The sequence below is a fragment of the Phaseolus vulgaris genome, chromosome 1 (genome assembly GCF_000499845.2).
Source record: "Phaseolus vulgaris cultivar G19833 chromosome 1, P. vulgaris v2.0, whole genome shotgun sequence".
NCBI classification, from domain to species: domain Eukaryota; kingdom Viridiplantae; phylum Streptophyta; class Magnoliopsida; order Fabales; family Fabaceae; genus Phaseolus; species Phaseolus vulgaris.
In genome coordinates, this window is record NC_023759.2 from 2,018,360 (window position 1) to 2,033,794 (window position 15,435).

The window sequence follows — 15,435 nt, forward strand, 5'->3', positions numbered from 1 at the left end:
TATAATTTAAGCAACTATGTTCACTTTTCTCTCTTGCATCGATTTGAAAAAGCAACTCAATTATGTTTAATCATCAGATTAATTGGTCAGAGGATGATTATTAATTATTACTTTGACATATTTATGGCATACTTTTTTGAATGAATTTGATATGAACTAAGAATAACTTTACTTCTATTTTAAAAGATTAATAAATGTATTATTCGAAATTTTTCATCGATTATAAAAAAAAAAATAAAAAATAAAATAAAATATATATATATATATATATATATATATATATATATATATTTATTATGATAAAATGAGAAGAATTTTTTTGAAAAAACCTATTCCTACACTTTTTTATTATATCTTTAAAAAAATTAGTGTAAATTAGTGTAATTGAAAAATATTAATTTTAGAGACTAAAATAATTCATTATTATTTAATTAAATTGGATATTATTTTATAATTAAATAATTTTTTGGTTTTTAAAGTAATTTTTATTATTAATAAAAATTTATAAAATAGTTTCTAAATTGATATCTAATCTAATCCTAAACTATCAAAATTTTAGATACTTACTATTTTATATTCTAAATTAATTTTTATTAGTGTTTTAAAGATTAATTAAAAATCTGAAATATTAGTTACTACAACCTAAATAGCTAATTTAGATATTAATTTAAAAATTATTTTATAATTTTTTATTAGTAATAAATCACTCTAGATATATGAATAATTTTTGAGTTTCTAGTTAATTATTTTTGTTTTTAAATTTAAGTTGTTATTTAATGGTTTTTTTTTCTGTCATAATTTTCAACAAAATAAAAATATAAATTCATAAGTTTTATAAAAAAAATGCATTTATTGTAAAAATATGTTGCTAAGTGAGGTAATTTGCATCAAATAATGTGTCGGTTTCACCTTTTTCAATTCTATTTTAACTGAATGATACATTGCATTTGATATTGTATCTGCAACTTCAGTATCCCAACATGTTACCATGCATTATTTGCTTTTTCTTCTTGTTGCTATGTTTTTTTAATATGATTTGGTAATTTGTTCTTATTTTGAGGGACTTGGTTTGGCTCCACTGTGGCCATATTTAAGTGTCTCACTCAACTCAACAATGAGTTTGCCATCTGGAATCAGAAGCATTATTAGTGGAATCAGACAAAGTTTGCATGTGGAAATGTTTTTTCACAGTCAACAATAGAAACATAAATAGAAACATAGAACAATGAATTATGATGCTTTTTCACACTAAACTTCAAATTCTTTTCCAACAATGGAATGCTAGTATATTTCAATAAACTTTTTACAGCAAATGGTACAAAAATTTGAAAGCTTTTATTCTAGTTTAGCATAAACTTCAACAAAAATGTTCCATTTACTAACTCTTTAGCTAGTTTTTTTTCTAGAATATTGATTAACAAAACATATTTTAAAAATAAAAATGAGAAATGGAGCATGTACCTTTTAAACTCTCAATGGGTAAGAGCTTGTAGTATATAGTTGCTTTATTTGTTTTTATAATAAGATAAAAAAAAACAAGCACTATTTTATGGCATTATCTCGTCATAAATGATTAAATTTATTCATTTTTGTAATGTAAATTTCAAAATTATGTTAAACTGAATAAAATGGAATTCATAATTGATAAAATATTGTAAAACTACTTTCCAAAAATAAAACGTCTAATTTATTTTTGAGTTTTTTTATCAGTATCACTCTAATATATTTTTGGGTTAAATATGTTTATCGTCAATGTAATATAACACGAAATTGATTTTTGTTCTGATTTAAACTTTAGACCATTCATATACTTAGTATAGAAATGACTGAAATTAGTCTTTATGATGATTGTTAGTTTTTTTCAAAGATTATAAGTTTTTTTCAAAATTCGTTGTTATTTGATTATAGATTGAGACTATAATGAAATAAAACCTTAAATTGAACTAATTCAACGTAAAAAAAATATTTTCTAATAATTTCTATACTATAAAATCTAAAGTTTAAATAAAAAACTAATTTCGTATTATAATTTAAAACATATTTTAACCTTTGTATTTGGAAGTGCTATGACCATATGTCACAACCTTAATTGTTTTGAATTACTTTTTGGGATGGTGATAATGAGAGAACCCAAAATGTACACCAGTTTGCATTTGGAAGTTTGCTCTGATTCAGAAAGTGCAAGATTATCTAGAAAGCATGAGATATAGTATTAATTTTGTTTATGATATGATTAGTGGAAAATCATAGATGGTGATGAAGATTTGGCCACCAATAGTGAAGTAGTGCATGAAATGGAAAGCACAACAACTCATGTCTTTTGAAAACTACAGAAAACAAAATAAATCAGCAAACGCGTTTGTTCACAAATGAGAAGTGTTTGTCGGTTCCCACAGAATTAAATAAAAGATACTGACAAAGAATTCATACTCCAAGGAAAAATCAACCTTATGTGACACTTCACCCTTTGATTTCATAACAAAAGTACATAACATTACACCTTTCATTGCATGCTTTGATTGAACAAGTCTTCTTAGTCCATACCTCATTGCCCCCTTATCTTCTTCTCCTCCTTCATTTTCCATTACTCATATCACACCCTTCATTGCTGGAACAATATTCTATGCAGAAGGAGTCTGAGAAGATCATAGATGGTTCAACTGATACATGTTGCGGTGGTGGCAGCATCCTTGGGATGTGTTTCAACCCTTTTGCTGCTTTTCATGTGGCGTTTGTGTCATCACAAGAAAGAGCACAGAAACTTTGTTGAAGCCAATAGCTTGACCAGAATGGAGAGTCTCCAAGCAGGAATTGCAAGACTTCATCAACAACAACACCCTGCAGTCTATCACCAATTTGACCACAAAAACAAAAACAAAGGCAACAACTTCTATGTGTTCCATAATGGGGTATCTAGAAGGGGGCATTTGTTCAACTGGGATGATCATCCCTACCTTGTGGTTGATGCTGTGGAAAATGGGTGGTCTGGATTTGCTTTTACTAACTACAAGAGCAACAACATGCCATCTCATTCAAAAAGATTAAGTCTTTTGGGAGCATGTGGTGGTGGTGAGTATGGAAGAGAAAGTGAGGCTGAGATAAGTTGGGAAGTGTGCAATGGATCAGCAGAATATATGCAGAAGGTTAGGCTCAATCCTGAGTTGAAAAAGGTTCTTCACTCAAACAACTCTTCCAATATGAGTGTTGCTTCTGTCATTAGGACTGCTCTGCCTCTTCCTGGCCCTCCTTTGGGAAACTATGCCTTCCCACAAGAATCTTATTTTGAAATTACCATACTGTGTTCTGGTGTTGCCAATCATGAATTAGTTGTTGGAAAGAAAGAAGGGGAGAAGACAAAACTCCTGATTCAAGATAGTTCCAATGGTATAGGTGATTTGAATATGGTAGAAGAAGTGAAACTTGGGCAGAAAGAGGGTGGTGGAAAGAGTGGATCTGTGATGTTCTCATTGGGGTTAACAGCAGGAGGAGGTGTTCCTTTAAGAGTTCCTGGTAGCTACCCTAGGAGCATTGGATTCAACTCCAATGGTTCTGTATTTCTTGAAGGTAACTAAATTTACATATCCTTGTTTTATTTACCATTGAGGAAACAAAGGTTCCATGACCCTTCATTTCATTTCCTATAGGTCAAAATTTGTAGACAAGTTTCATGAGGTGCAGTGATAAGTGCAGTACAGATTCAAGATTCATTACTCACAAAGTTTTGGCTTTGTGCTTTTGTTTTAGAAAGAGAACACTTGATCCAATTAAAGACATTTCAAATTCTCTCCTAAACATTAAACATCAGATGCCCACATGAAATGTTCACACTCCACATTCCTCAACATAACTTCAATGCTGTGTTTTAGAGTAGAATGGAACAAACATAGTTATGGTAAATAAGGTAGCACTTTGTTAGTTGTATTACAATGATTTTAAGTAACCAAAGTAGATGCAATGATTTAGATATATTCAACATTATTTTTCAATGTATCCAACTAAACTATCTAAAAAAATTCTTTAATTTTTTATTTTTATTATATTTTGTGTCTATTTAACTTTAAAATCTACTATCTTTTTGTCTTTCAAATGCTATCTAAAATACTCTCTTTGTTCTATATACTTTGTAGGATCAAAAGTGATGCCTTTTAAACTTAGAAGAACTAAAAATGTACAAATTTTATTTAGAAAGATTAAAACTAAACTGTGAAGTTTTACAGGGATGAAAAATATTTTACTGATTTTAATCTGATATTCATATTTCCACTTAACAATTTTACAACCAATCAAGAAAGTCAAGGTAACATTCAAATAATTTCTGCAGTGTCTTCATAGTTATTGTGTTTCATGCAAGAATCATCAATTTCAATAGATATATGGTTTCAACTTATGTTCCTTGGGAGACATCTAAGTGTGAAAGTTGGTTACAGGAATGAAACTTGTGATGGAGTCTGAGAAGGCACAATGGATAGGAAGTGAAAGGGTAATTGGATGTGGGTATGATCCAAGACAGAAAAAGGTTTTCTTCACATTGGACTCAGAATTGGTGCATGTAATCCACTGCCAGTCAGAGGAATTTGGCACTCCACTCTGTCCAACTTTGGCTGCAAATATAGACATTCAGGTTTTAGTTAATTTTGGACAAAGTGCATTCAAATATGCACCTGCAAATGCACAAAGAACACCAAATCCATGCTTCATAGCCCCACTTGTAAATTCCCCTGGTGCTACCCTTGGTTATGATGACAGCAAGGAACTCTTCTCCATGGGAAGGATTGATTCTCAGTGGCATAATAGATCTGCAAACAAAGCAAATCAACCCAATGGGAATAATAATAGTCAAGTCTTAGATTTTGATGAGTCTGAGGCTGATCTATTTGAAATAGTCTTGGATGGTTCATAAAAGACTCAAAACATTTTTGAAAGTAGTTGTCATGTCTCAGGCAATTAACTTTATTTCTCCTTCCTCACATCACATACCCTTTGATCTTTCTCCTTCAACCACACCTACATTGAGAAGAGAAGAAAAGCACGGGTCCAAACACTTAGTTTTGCCTTTTGGAATAGAACATTTTCCTCTCCTGTAAATACTGAATTAGTACATTATACTTTCTGGACAATGTTCCTATACTATTATATCATACTTTCTGATCAAACTTTCTGCAAACATTTATTTGCTAGTCCATGTGAAAGGTCAATGCAAAGCAGCAACACCATGATGAAAAAGTTATTTTTGCGACCTCAAATCCAATAAATACATCGTTAGGGTCAATCACCGCATTTTAAGTATTGTTTACTTTAGAGGTCGGTGTTCCGTCACGATTTTGTTCTTAAAAGACTCATCAACCGGTTGAGAGAGTCTATAAACCACCCTTGACCTCGACTCCTGAGCGAAGGTTTAAGGGTGGATTTTCCCTAACTGAAGGGCTTGGGACACATTTTCGTTTCCACAGAACTGTGACGGAGCTCAGAAACTCCAAAGCAAACAATATCTCAAATACGGTGATTGATCGTAGCGATGTTATCTCAACCGTTGAGGTCGGAACATTTATAAATACCAAAAGTGTTTCTTTCACATCAACAACAACATTTCTCAACCACAAAGATGCTAGTTAAAATAGGATGAAATAGATTATGCAATTAATTTTTTACTGCCCATAAAATCATAAATTGTCCTTCTTATAAGTTTCTTAGTTTTTCTAATTAGTCTTAAAAATTATAGTAATAATGATTTTCTTCAGTTGTTGACAGTGGGAAAGTGTTTACCGTATATATGATATATATGCACACAAATAAAAATCCTGAATTGTGGATTCGAAATGAAGATTTGTGCAGTTATGATTTAGCATTCATGAAGCCTTTTTTTCTAAGAGATAAGCATTTCTTTTGTTGTTGTTGACTCTGAAAATGTAGAATCAATAATTGCATTTAGTTTGGTAAGTATGTGGCATTTGACAACCGATATAAAACAACATTATCAAAATGTAATTGCGTGTCAATCCTGGTCTTAATGTGAGAATAAAGAAAGCACATGCATAGTTCATGGCCACATGTCATCAAACCTTTTAGGTCAACATATATGGGTGTGTGTGCCACGCTAACTCCCCATAATCATTCTTTTTACTATTCATCCTCTCCCTCAACATAATCTTCATAGCCTCACAAGGGTGACAATGGAGAATCTCCTTTTATGTGCTTAACTAGACACATCTCTATGCATAAATTTTTAATTTAGATTCCTCGATTAAGATATTTTATTTTTTATAAATAAATGTAAATTTTATCTTATAAGTCATTTTTATTAGGTTGAGTTAGACTTAAAGTCAATTTCTTAATCGATTTTATGAGGTTGAATTATACTCAAAGTCCACCTCTTAACATGATATCAGATAAATTTAAAGTCTATCCTAACGATATCGAAACATCCATAACATATATTTTCATACACGAGTTAATAGCCTCGGAGTGAAGAAGGTATTTCATTATCTCACTTTATAAGTTAATTTTATGAGAAAATGTTTAAAAAACTTATTTAATAAGTCAAAATTAATTTGTTAAAAATAAGCTTTTTAAAAAAAATTAATATAAGAATTGTTTTACAAACGTTGCCATTAAATTACAGAAAGGAATGAGAAAGTTGTGGTGTGGTGCATTTAATGAAGTCAAAGATGATGATCTCCCCTAAGTATGAGTTTGTAGGAAGCACGTCACAGAAGCACCGAAGAAGGGAAGCAATTAAGAAATAGTTGAGAAAAGAAAAGGTATGTTTGAAATTAAAAAGTAAAAGTATAATCTTCTAAAAATCAAAATCATATATCTGAAATGTAAAAAATCACAATCCATTATTTTGATGGCCATACCTACGTGGGTGCCATGTTTTATCAGCCCCCTGCCTTAGCCAACAATGATTGGTCGTAAGTGGAAATGAACTACGATGTGTCAATCAATGGTTAGTTTCATAACTCTGTCTACGAGATAACCAATCAAATCCCACAAAGTTCCCTACCTTAATTATGTGATCACTCTTATATTATTTTCTCATGTTCATGCTATGCTTTTGTTAACAACTTTATTAATCACAACTCAATCTCTCTTTACAGTTCACCATTTGTATTTTAAGAAAATTATTAAATAAAAACTAATATTAAAAAAAAAAAACAATTAATTATTAATTGACTAAATTAAATATTATTTTAAAAACAAAATAAATTATTAGTATTAAAATAATTTTTAATTTAATATCTAATTAACTATGAAAATTTTAACTATCAATAAATTAGTATATAAATTGATAATACTAATTTAAAAATTATTTATTCATAATAAAATTACTTTAAATATCAATAATATTTTCAGTCTTTAATTAATTTAGTGATTAATTGATTGTTGTTTCTAAAATTGGTTTATAATTAATAATTTTCTTATAGTGTAAAGGTTCGTTATCACTATATAAGTTGATGTAATTAAGTGGATAACTGTTTTATATTTCTTTCTGGTGTGCGTAACATCAACGTACGACCTTATAAAAGTTTTTCAAGGTCATTTATTCTTAGTATCCCAGTTATTAAGGATTTTGATTTAACCCCGTATCCAATGTCTGAGGAACTACCACAAAATAATTATTTGAGCATGCGTGACACACTTCAAGGAACTTCTACGTGATGAATAGTGATTTCCTTCACTGAAATGAAGAACTAATGCAAAAAGAATAAAAAACAATGTAAAAACTTATAATATCAGTGCAGTTTTAAATCTTTTTAGAAAAACGAATCACCTAAATTTTTCGTTAGCCACAGCCCAATCAGAAAACCTTCACTTGAATAAACTATATGATCTGAATCAGTATATACCATTACATAATCTCAGTGGCTCTTTAAATTGTTTCCAGTATATGAGAAAAAAGAGTGTACTTCTTGTGAAGAAGTCGTTTTAATTTTTCTTCTATTCTCCTTGCTTAACATTTTTCATTTCCGTTCATATTGTTTTTCTCCCAACCAATAATATTGATGCCGAGCACAAACAATGAAGCTCATTGTTGCTCCACTGGTTGTAGCTGCAAATGCTAAAAAATAGTATTTATCCCAACAGAATACTAGTATATAGAGGAAATGTCATACCTTATGTTGCTTGAGTGGCTTATTTATTAGGTTTTGCTGCGAACATCTTTGGTGAAAGCATAATCCCCCGAGATGTACTTTACACTTGTTGGGTCAACCCAAATTAGATGTGCAACTTATTGTTCAGATCCAGAACAGTTATTCTTGTTCAATTAGTTGGAATAAAAACAATGGTATGACAGCGCAATCTTATGTAAAGATGTGGCTGATGCAGTATTAGCACCGTCACTCACGAACATTCAACACAGAACTACCTTTGACTCTTCTAGATTGTTAACAGTATGTTTTAAATCTTAAAATGTTCCAATATTGTAGAGTAATGATTAGTCTCAATCTCTCAATAATTAATAGGTTAAAATTGGTGGTTAAGTGCAGTTAGAAATATAAGCAGATTGGATTGGAAATAAGAGATTACGAATAGAACAAAAGGTTAACTATAAATGATGATAATATTGTAATATTAAATCCTTATTCTACCACTTTAGACAACCAATGAGAACACGCACAAAAGACTGTTACCCTGAATTAAAACAGAAAATACTACACAAATTACGAACTACAGGACTTCCTCTATCGCCTGGATTTCAAAATTGCTCACCTAATCATAGGAATAGAACTTATGTTTTGGTACATAAGATGCAGAAGAAAGTTGTAGAGTGTTCAATTTTAACCACCCAGGACTGATGCTGTAACCCTCTTCAATGATTCGGATGCCTTGAGCACATCAGACTCTGAATGCCCTGCAGAAACAAACAATCTAATTCCTACAGGCAAACGGCATTTATCCAATGTTGATCTTTTGGAAACAACCACAAATACAGATTCTTCTTTCAAAACCTGCAAATGCACAACATTAAGTACAATTAAAATTGAAACCAAGAAATTTAACATTACCAAGCATCATTCCTCACCCGTTCCGCGATATTTTCAAGCAGACGCAGGTCATCTTTCACGGAACCTGTTGATTTCTCTAATCTCAAATAAACAATAGGTGACTCTGGATTACTTGCAATTGTGATGCCCGATATTTTTGACAATTCTGCATTGGCCAGTGTACATAAAATCATCACTGCTTAACCAAAATGATTAAATAGAATCCTTGTTTTCATTGGTGAGAACAAATGCAAATAAACATCAATTCAAACTGTCAGGAATCGTGCACAAGCCAAATAGGACCACACTTAGGAAACGGGTACTGAAATCAAAGCCCCACCTTTCCTTAACAAAGAAATATTGTTCTTCAGCTTTGTTATCAGAGTGGGATTTTCCTCCAGGATATCAATAGCTGCAATTGCAGCGCTTGCAAGATAAGGAGGCAAAGAAGCAGAAAAGACGTAACCAGAGCTACTCAATCGCTGCCAGGGTAAAAAACATGCATATTAGAGCATGAAATGCAGATGAGAAACAATTGTCATCATATAGTGACAGCACACCTCTCCATCAAGCAACTGTTTTAGTTCACGTCTATAAATTAAGGAATAAATGATGCAAAGTAAACAAAAAAGATCCTTGAGAACAAATTCTTAAATTTCCACATTTATAATTCTTTTTTTGTATACTAAGAAACCTAACACTTTACTTGTAAATGGTTATTGGTTATATATCACATGACACTTCCATACTTGGTGATCTATAACTCTTGCACTTCCAGTGCAGAATCCTCCTTCTGTGGCCAATGCATGTCCCATAGCAGCAGTTACAATGTCTATCTTCTCAACCTACAGCGTGTAACCACAAATCACAAACAGCAATACAGTTTTGAATAAATGACACTTGCATTTAGTGTGAGCACATGCAACCATCTCTCAACAAAGAAATTCAAAACATACCGGAACTCCACAATGTTCAGTGAGACCTCTTCCGGAACTTCCAAGCACACCCAATGAGTTGCTCTCATCCAGCAAAACACGAAATCGATATTTTTCCTTCAATTTAACGATCTCGTCCAAGGGTACTATTTGGCCAGAATTCTGAAAAACATTACAATGAAAAGGATAGTAACAGTTATCAGTTGAGCAATTCTTGTTTACACAAAAATGTAAGGCCTATGTGTATAGACAAATGTTAGTACAGAAAAAGTAACTCTTTTGAGGTTGGACTTAAGGCCTAACTCAATCCCATAAAACTGGTTTGGAAGGTGAAAACACCCCAAGCTTACAAGCACTAGTACAATTGGCGCTTATGAAAACAATATGAATAACCAAAAGTTATGAAAAAATATTGCAGAAAGGTTGGTTAGCCATAACTACAAAATTATTTCTTACGATATAAACCAATCATTACCCTTCACATGAACAACTTAAGCATTTAAGAGTAGGCCACCATGCCTTCTATAGAATTGATATAAGGAATTGCATGTACTCGACCACACATCATTTCCCAATTCTGTTCGAGAAATGTGATGAGAGAAACCAAAAAATATTCACTAAACTACTCCATGGATCTCTCCTGTTTTAACTTGGTCAATTCTTGGAAAGGATTTTCATACTACCACCCCCACCATGTCACCATTTCCCAATTCTGCTCCCATGTAAGTCCATCTTTTGTTTCTCTCAATAGATTAAACCAATGAACAGTAGAACCATGCATGCTTAACTATGCTAATTCCATCTTCACTAATATTCTGAACTTCAAAATAAGTTTCTGCCCTAGCAATCCACCCATTATCGTAATCTCCATTGAAAGATGTCAATTCCACCTTCTTAACTGTCATAAGTGCTCGTTTATGTCATGATTGGTTGAGTACTTGAGTCTGATACTTTCTCCTCTTCCCTGTCCAATGACCTGCCTTGCTCCTCTTCTCCAGACTTTCCCATAATTTTCTCATCTCCAACAAAACCCTCTCAAACAATTTGCCATTTTTTTGTCCAAACTCTCCTCTACCTGCGACTCAATACTGGCTTTCAACTTCTAGATTCTCTTTCAATTCATCTAGCCTCTCGGTCACACATCATGGTCTTCTTCACAGGTCACACAAATTCTCTTCTTTTAATATGTTGGATTGAACCAAACTTGCAGAAAACCAATTGGTAAAAGTAATAAAATATAATATTGAACAGTGAAATCAAACACAATACAGCACAACATTCGTTGTACCAGACAAAAAGTCTCAGCACACAATACAACATTACACTTGTCCCAAAGACAAATATGTCCAGCATAGAGTATTCTCTGTCCAGAAACTACAAATAACTTCACACTCCTAATTATACAGCCTACTATCAAATTTATACTTCAAATAAATAACAGCCAGGCAACAGCAGTTATTTTGTACACATAAAACCTACACTACCAACAGTTATTTCTACACTTAAGTGTCATCCTATAGTTTCTAATTCGAACAGTTTTCTGAAGCACTTAATTGTACACATGTAATAACTTTCATAAGTGCTCTTAACTATCAGTTCCCATCAGACTGCCACTCTAAGGCTGGAAGTTTTTTGTCAAATTTTAATCCTTCATAATTATTTTCAAATTGCATTTGTTGATTAACCCTTCTATCTCAGCAGCACTGGAAGTTCATACAGATAAAGTTACCAATATCATCAATTGCAAGAAGCAAGAAGCAATTCAAAGTTTCAAACGGCTATTTCTTTTAAAGCTGAAGGTTGTGAATCTTGTGATGTGAGAACTTCTTTGGAAACATGATGTAAAAGTGAAAAGCTAATCTACCGCACACATGATAGACAAGATTTACCTGGTAGACAGCTTCAACAACAATATATCGCCTCAAATTCTTGGTCCGCTTATATTTGACAGTAATGTTCTCTAGCGTTTCTCTTAAAGAGTCCATGTCATTGTGCTTAAAATACACTACTGTGCTTCGAGAAAGATGAAGGCCATTCTGTATTCCCCAGTGAACTCCCTCATCCCTGTAAAACATAAAAACTTACAAAACATAATTTGCAATAACACAGCCTCTGCTAATCAACCATACCAAGTGAGCAACTGAACGAAGAAGTGTCTCAGTTTGTTCTTTATACCATTCTAATTTACAAACAAAAGCAATGAGATAAAGCCAAAGAAAACAACTTTGTGATGTCAACGGCCACTAAAAGTATAAATAAATGTCATGAGAAATAAAATAGATGAAAAACTGAAATATTACAGCATACAATCTTTTCAAAGACAAACTTAAGCATACTTACGCTACAATTATATCTCCTTTTTTAGAGAAAGCAGGAATTGCACTGAACATGGTTGAAAGTCCGTAAGAGTAGAGAATTGAATCAGGGGTTCCTAAAAATTTCGCTATTCTTGCTTCACAATCAAGGTGGACATCTACACAAAGAAAAATTATAATAAAAATAGAAGCATTTCCTCAACAACAAAAAAACTTTAAGACTGAGTCTTACCAATTGTCCCATAAAACCCACGAGGACCACAAGAACCAACACCATATTTTGCTAAAGAAGAAGAACACGAGTCCTACAAGAAGAAGTAAATATAATTTAACAACATCAACCCAGTGCCCAAAAAAAAGAATTATCATGGATGGAGACCATTTCCTTACAAGTAGCTTTGGATGACCTATAAACCCAAGATAGTTTGCTGAAGCAAAATTGATAACTTCTTTGCCTTTGATTACGGTGTGTGGCCCAGCAGCACTGCATAAAAAAGGACATTATTTTATCTTAGAAAAAGGCAAGAACTTATGCATCTAGAAGGTTTATCCAGTGCACAAGGCTCCCATTATAGTTCTGTTTGGGTAGGGCTGTCTCTGCTTCTATAACCCAAGATCACTACGTCACAACTAACTAGGTGGAAATCCTACCAAAGTCCCTAGAACTCTCCCACGAAAATTTCATGAATCTAAGTCAAGAAAAATGTAACCATAGCAGTGAAGTTGACAAGCATAAAACATAATTTCAGGATTTAATCTTAAAATGTTTAAGACAATAAAAGTTAAAAAAAAAAAACAAGGGTGCCACAACCAAAGAAAAGAAATCACCTCTCCAGCACTGGTGGTTCATAATGCAACTCTTTGTTAAGAGAAGGAATAAGGGGTTCTGGAACCCATTCATCACATAATTCGTCAATTTCCTGCAAATAATAAGCATAAAAAAATGGCATAATACAATAACATGATGAATCTCAGATTGCTTTGGAACAATATGCTACATATTGTCGGAAACATATACATATACATATATATATAGAGAGAGAGACAGAGAGAGGAAACTGAAAAAGTATTTTATTGATACTACAAAGATTACAGAAAGGCACTATTCATAGAGCTGGGAACAAAGGTCAATGACAGTAACAAACTAAATCTGTCAAATAGTAACAGGTAACTGATTACAGTTATAATAGTAGCCTAAATTACTATACATACACTCTAAAACAGATTTCAGTCATAAGTATTCCTTCAAAAGAATATGGTAATTATGTTCTTTAGAAAACAACAGTAACTTCAGATATTCCACACAATAATCAGAAAAAAAGACCTCCAACCATACAATTTCAGCACAGACATGAAAATTATTTAACATACAACTTTGTCAGCGTCCACTCTGAGATATGTTTCTAAAAATTTTAACAGCATAAACAATCATCCAAAAAGCAAGTCCAAATCTATCATAAAGCGAGCTGCTATTGTACAATCATGCTTCACAAACTGAAATCTATCACGTATTGAATCTCTCAAAACTACTTGAAGGCAAATAAAAACGAAAAATAAATATCAGAGTAGTTCCAAGTAAGCACCAGGGATGAAAAAAAACATAACTGAATTGCATGTCTGAAGAGCATATTTCCATCCGTAGGAACTCCAAAGATTAATCTATCTTGAAATTTTCAAATCCTCATAAAGAATAATAATATATTATATATGCCCCCATGTCAGGTCCCTAGACCAACTAAAAATCACAATAACTGAATGTCCAATATTCTCCTTACATCGAACAGCTTTTAAAATCTAAACATTATTAACAAACACCACGTTTCAGCTGCCTAGTATATACTAACAATGCATGCAATCTAAAGGTGAAGCGCTTAAATTCGAAGAAATAGGAAAAATAAAAGTCATTGTATCAGGAAAAAAATCGACAACAAACCAAATGTCAACTTCATTTTCACATAAAAGTGTACACAACCGTGTGCCAGCCCTACATCACATTATTCAACAAATAACTAAAACCTTGAATATGTAACAAAACAAATAAATAAAAAATTCACTCACTCACTCTCTCACAAAGATAGATAAATAGTAATATTGAACTAACCTTGTTTGTCAATGGCCTTTTAGGAGGCTTGTAACTTTTCTGCGAAAGCAAGAAAAGTATGACCACCAGCAGAAAAACTTCGATGAATAAATGGCCTTCAAACACAAGGTTAAAACGGAGGAAATCAATCGATCGATTAACCAACTAACTAACTAATTACATTCACAATCATCAATTGAAACAGAAAATAAAGATAAATCTAAGTCCAGAAAATGAAAAACTACCGCCGATATGGACTCCGAAAACCACAGCTCGCGCAGAAGGTGCATCCAACGCGAACATCACCCAATTCAACGTCGTGTTCACGAAATTGACGACGGCAGAGCCCATCACAGTCTCCATCGAATTCGCAAGGAACCGTTCAGAAGCACTCATGCATGAACGAACATTCACACTACTCGAAACTTACGGAACACTCTAATAAAATAAAATCAAAAATGAAATCAAATGAAATAGCTGCAACTCAGGAATCGAACAGGAAGGTTGACGAATCGGTTGAGCTGGAAATGCAAGTGTTCGGATCTGCGACAGCGAGAAAGCGAAACGACGCGAGGAGAGAGAAACGGCGCGAGATTCAGAATGAGATTTGTATGAGAGGGAGAGAAAAGAAGAAGGGAGAGGAATGGGGAAGTGGAGAAATTTGACTGTGTTTGGATGGGGAATGATCGGAGGGCTGGGATAAAGCCACGTCATAGAGGGTTACCCGTAACTTAACGGTTGTCATGACGCATACGAACTTTTCTTCTCTCCGCCCTCCTTCCTCGTCTATTCCTCTTTTCTTCTTCCTTCCTTCGCTTTCTATTTTCTTTTTCAGCGCGGAATTCGCCTTTTCTATTTTCGCCTTTTTAGGCTGCGTCTGTGTTCATGTCGAATATCATAATAAAATTCAATATATATATATATATATATATATTTATCACTACATATTTTATAATCATGTAAGTGTATATTAATACAAGATTTATCTAACTTAATTTATCACCTCGAATTCAAATTGTCTAAATAAAACTATATTAAATTTAAAATTTATTTGTTTTAATATTTTGTTTTCTTTTATCTATGACTTGGCAGTATATAGATATGATGTGGGGTTTATT

At 32.6% G+C, this 15,435-nt stretch overlaps 2 protein-coding genes across 3 annotated transcripts; one reads left to right on the forward strand and one right to left on the reverse strand.

The window, feature by feature from the left end:
- Positions 1 to 2,428: 2,428 nt before the first annotated feature.
- Positions 2,429 to 5,164, forward strand: LOC137816517 (uncharacterized). Its single transcript, XM_068619689.1, has 2 exons — positions 2,429 to 3,564; positions 4,428 to 5,164. The coding sequence occupies exons 1-2, from the start codon at positions 2,652 to 2,654 to the stop codon at positions 4,898 to 4,900; spliced, it is 1,386 nt and encodes a 461-aa protein (XP_068475790.1). The 5' UTR covers positions 2,429 to 2,651; the 3' UTR covers positions 4,901 to 5,164.
- Positions 5,165 to 8,525: 3,361 nt separating this feature from the next.
- On the reverse strand, positions 8,526 to 15,219 carry LOC137816518 (long chain base biosynthesis protein 1). 2 transcript variants are annotated; one of them, XR_011081819.1, is made up of 12 exons: positions 14,563 to 15,216; positions 14,339 to 14,433; positions 13,066 to 13,157; positions 12,628 to 12,721; positions 12,470 to 12,542; positions 12,263 to 12,395; positions 11,812 to 11,986; positions 9,944 to 10,084; positions 9,694 to 9,832; positions 9,328 to 9,469; positions 9,026 to 9,153; positions 8,526 to 8,951 (listed from the first exon to the last, which is right to left on the reverse strand). XR_011081819.1 is itself a non-coding variant. In XM_068619690.1 (12 exons), exons 1-12 carry the CDS (start codon positions 14,711 to 14,713, stop codon positions 8,781 to 8,783), a joined length of 1,491 nt encoding a protein of 496 aa, XP_068475791.1. In that variant the 5' UTR covers positions 14,714 to 15,219; the 3' UTR covers positions 8,526 to 8,780. The 2 variants fall into 2 exon arrangements, 1 of the variants encoding a protein (XP_068475791.1); XM_068619690.1 differs by having other exon boundaries at positions 9,737 to 9,832; positions 14,563 to 15,219.
- Positions 15,220 to 15,435: the final 216 nt, after the last annotated feature.

Coding starts and splice junctions, on each gene's coding strand:
- LOC137816517 (XM_068619689.1), top strand. CDS start 2,652: ATGGTTCAACTGATACATGTTGCGGTGGTGGCAGCATCCTTGGGATGT. Junction 3,565..4,427: donor TGGTTCTGTATTTCTTGAAG/GTAACTAAATTT, acceptor AGTTGGTTACAG/GAATGAAACTTGTGATGGAG.
- LOC137816518 (XM_068619690.1), bottom strand. CDS start 14,713: ATGAGTGCTTCTGAACGGTTCCTTGCGAATTCGATGGAGACTGTGATG. Junction 13,158..14,338: donor AAAGGCCATTGACAAACAAG/GTTAGTTCAATA, acceptor TATTATTTGCAG/GAAATTGACGAATTATGTGA. Junction 12,722..13,065: donor GAACCACCAGTGCTGGAGAG/GTGATTTCTTTT, acceptor TTTTTTATGCAG/TGCTGCTGGGCCACACACCG.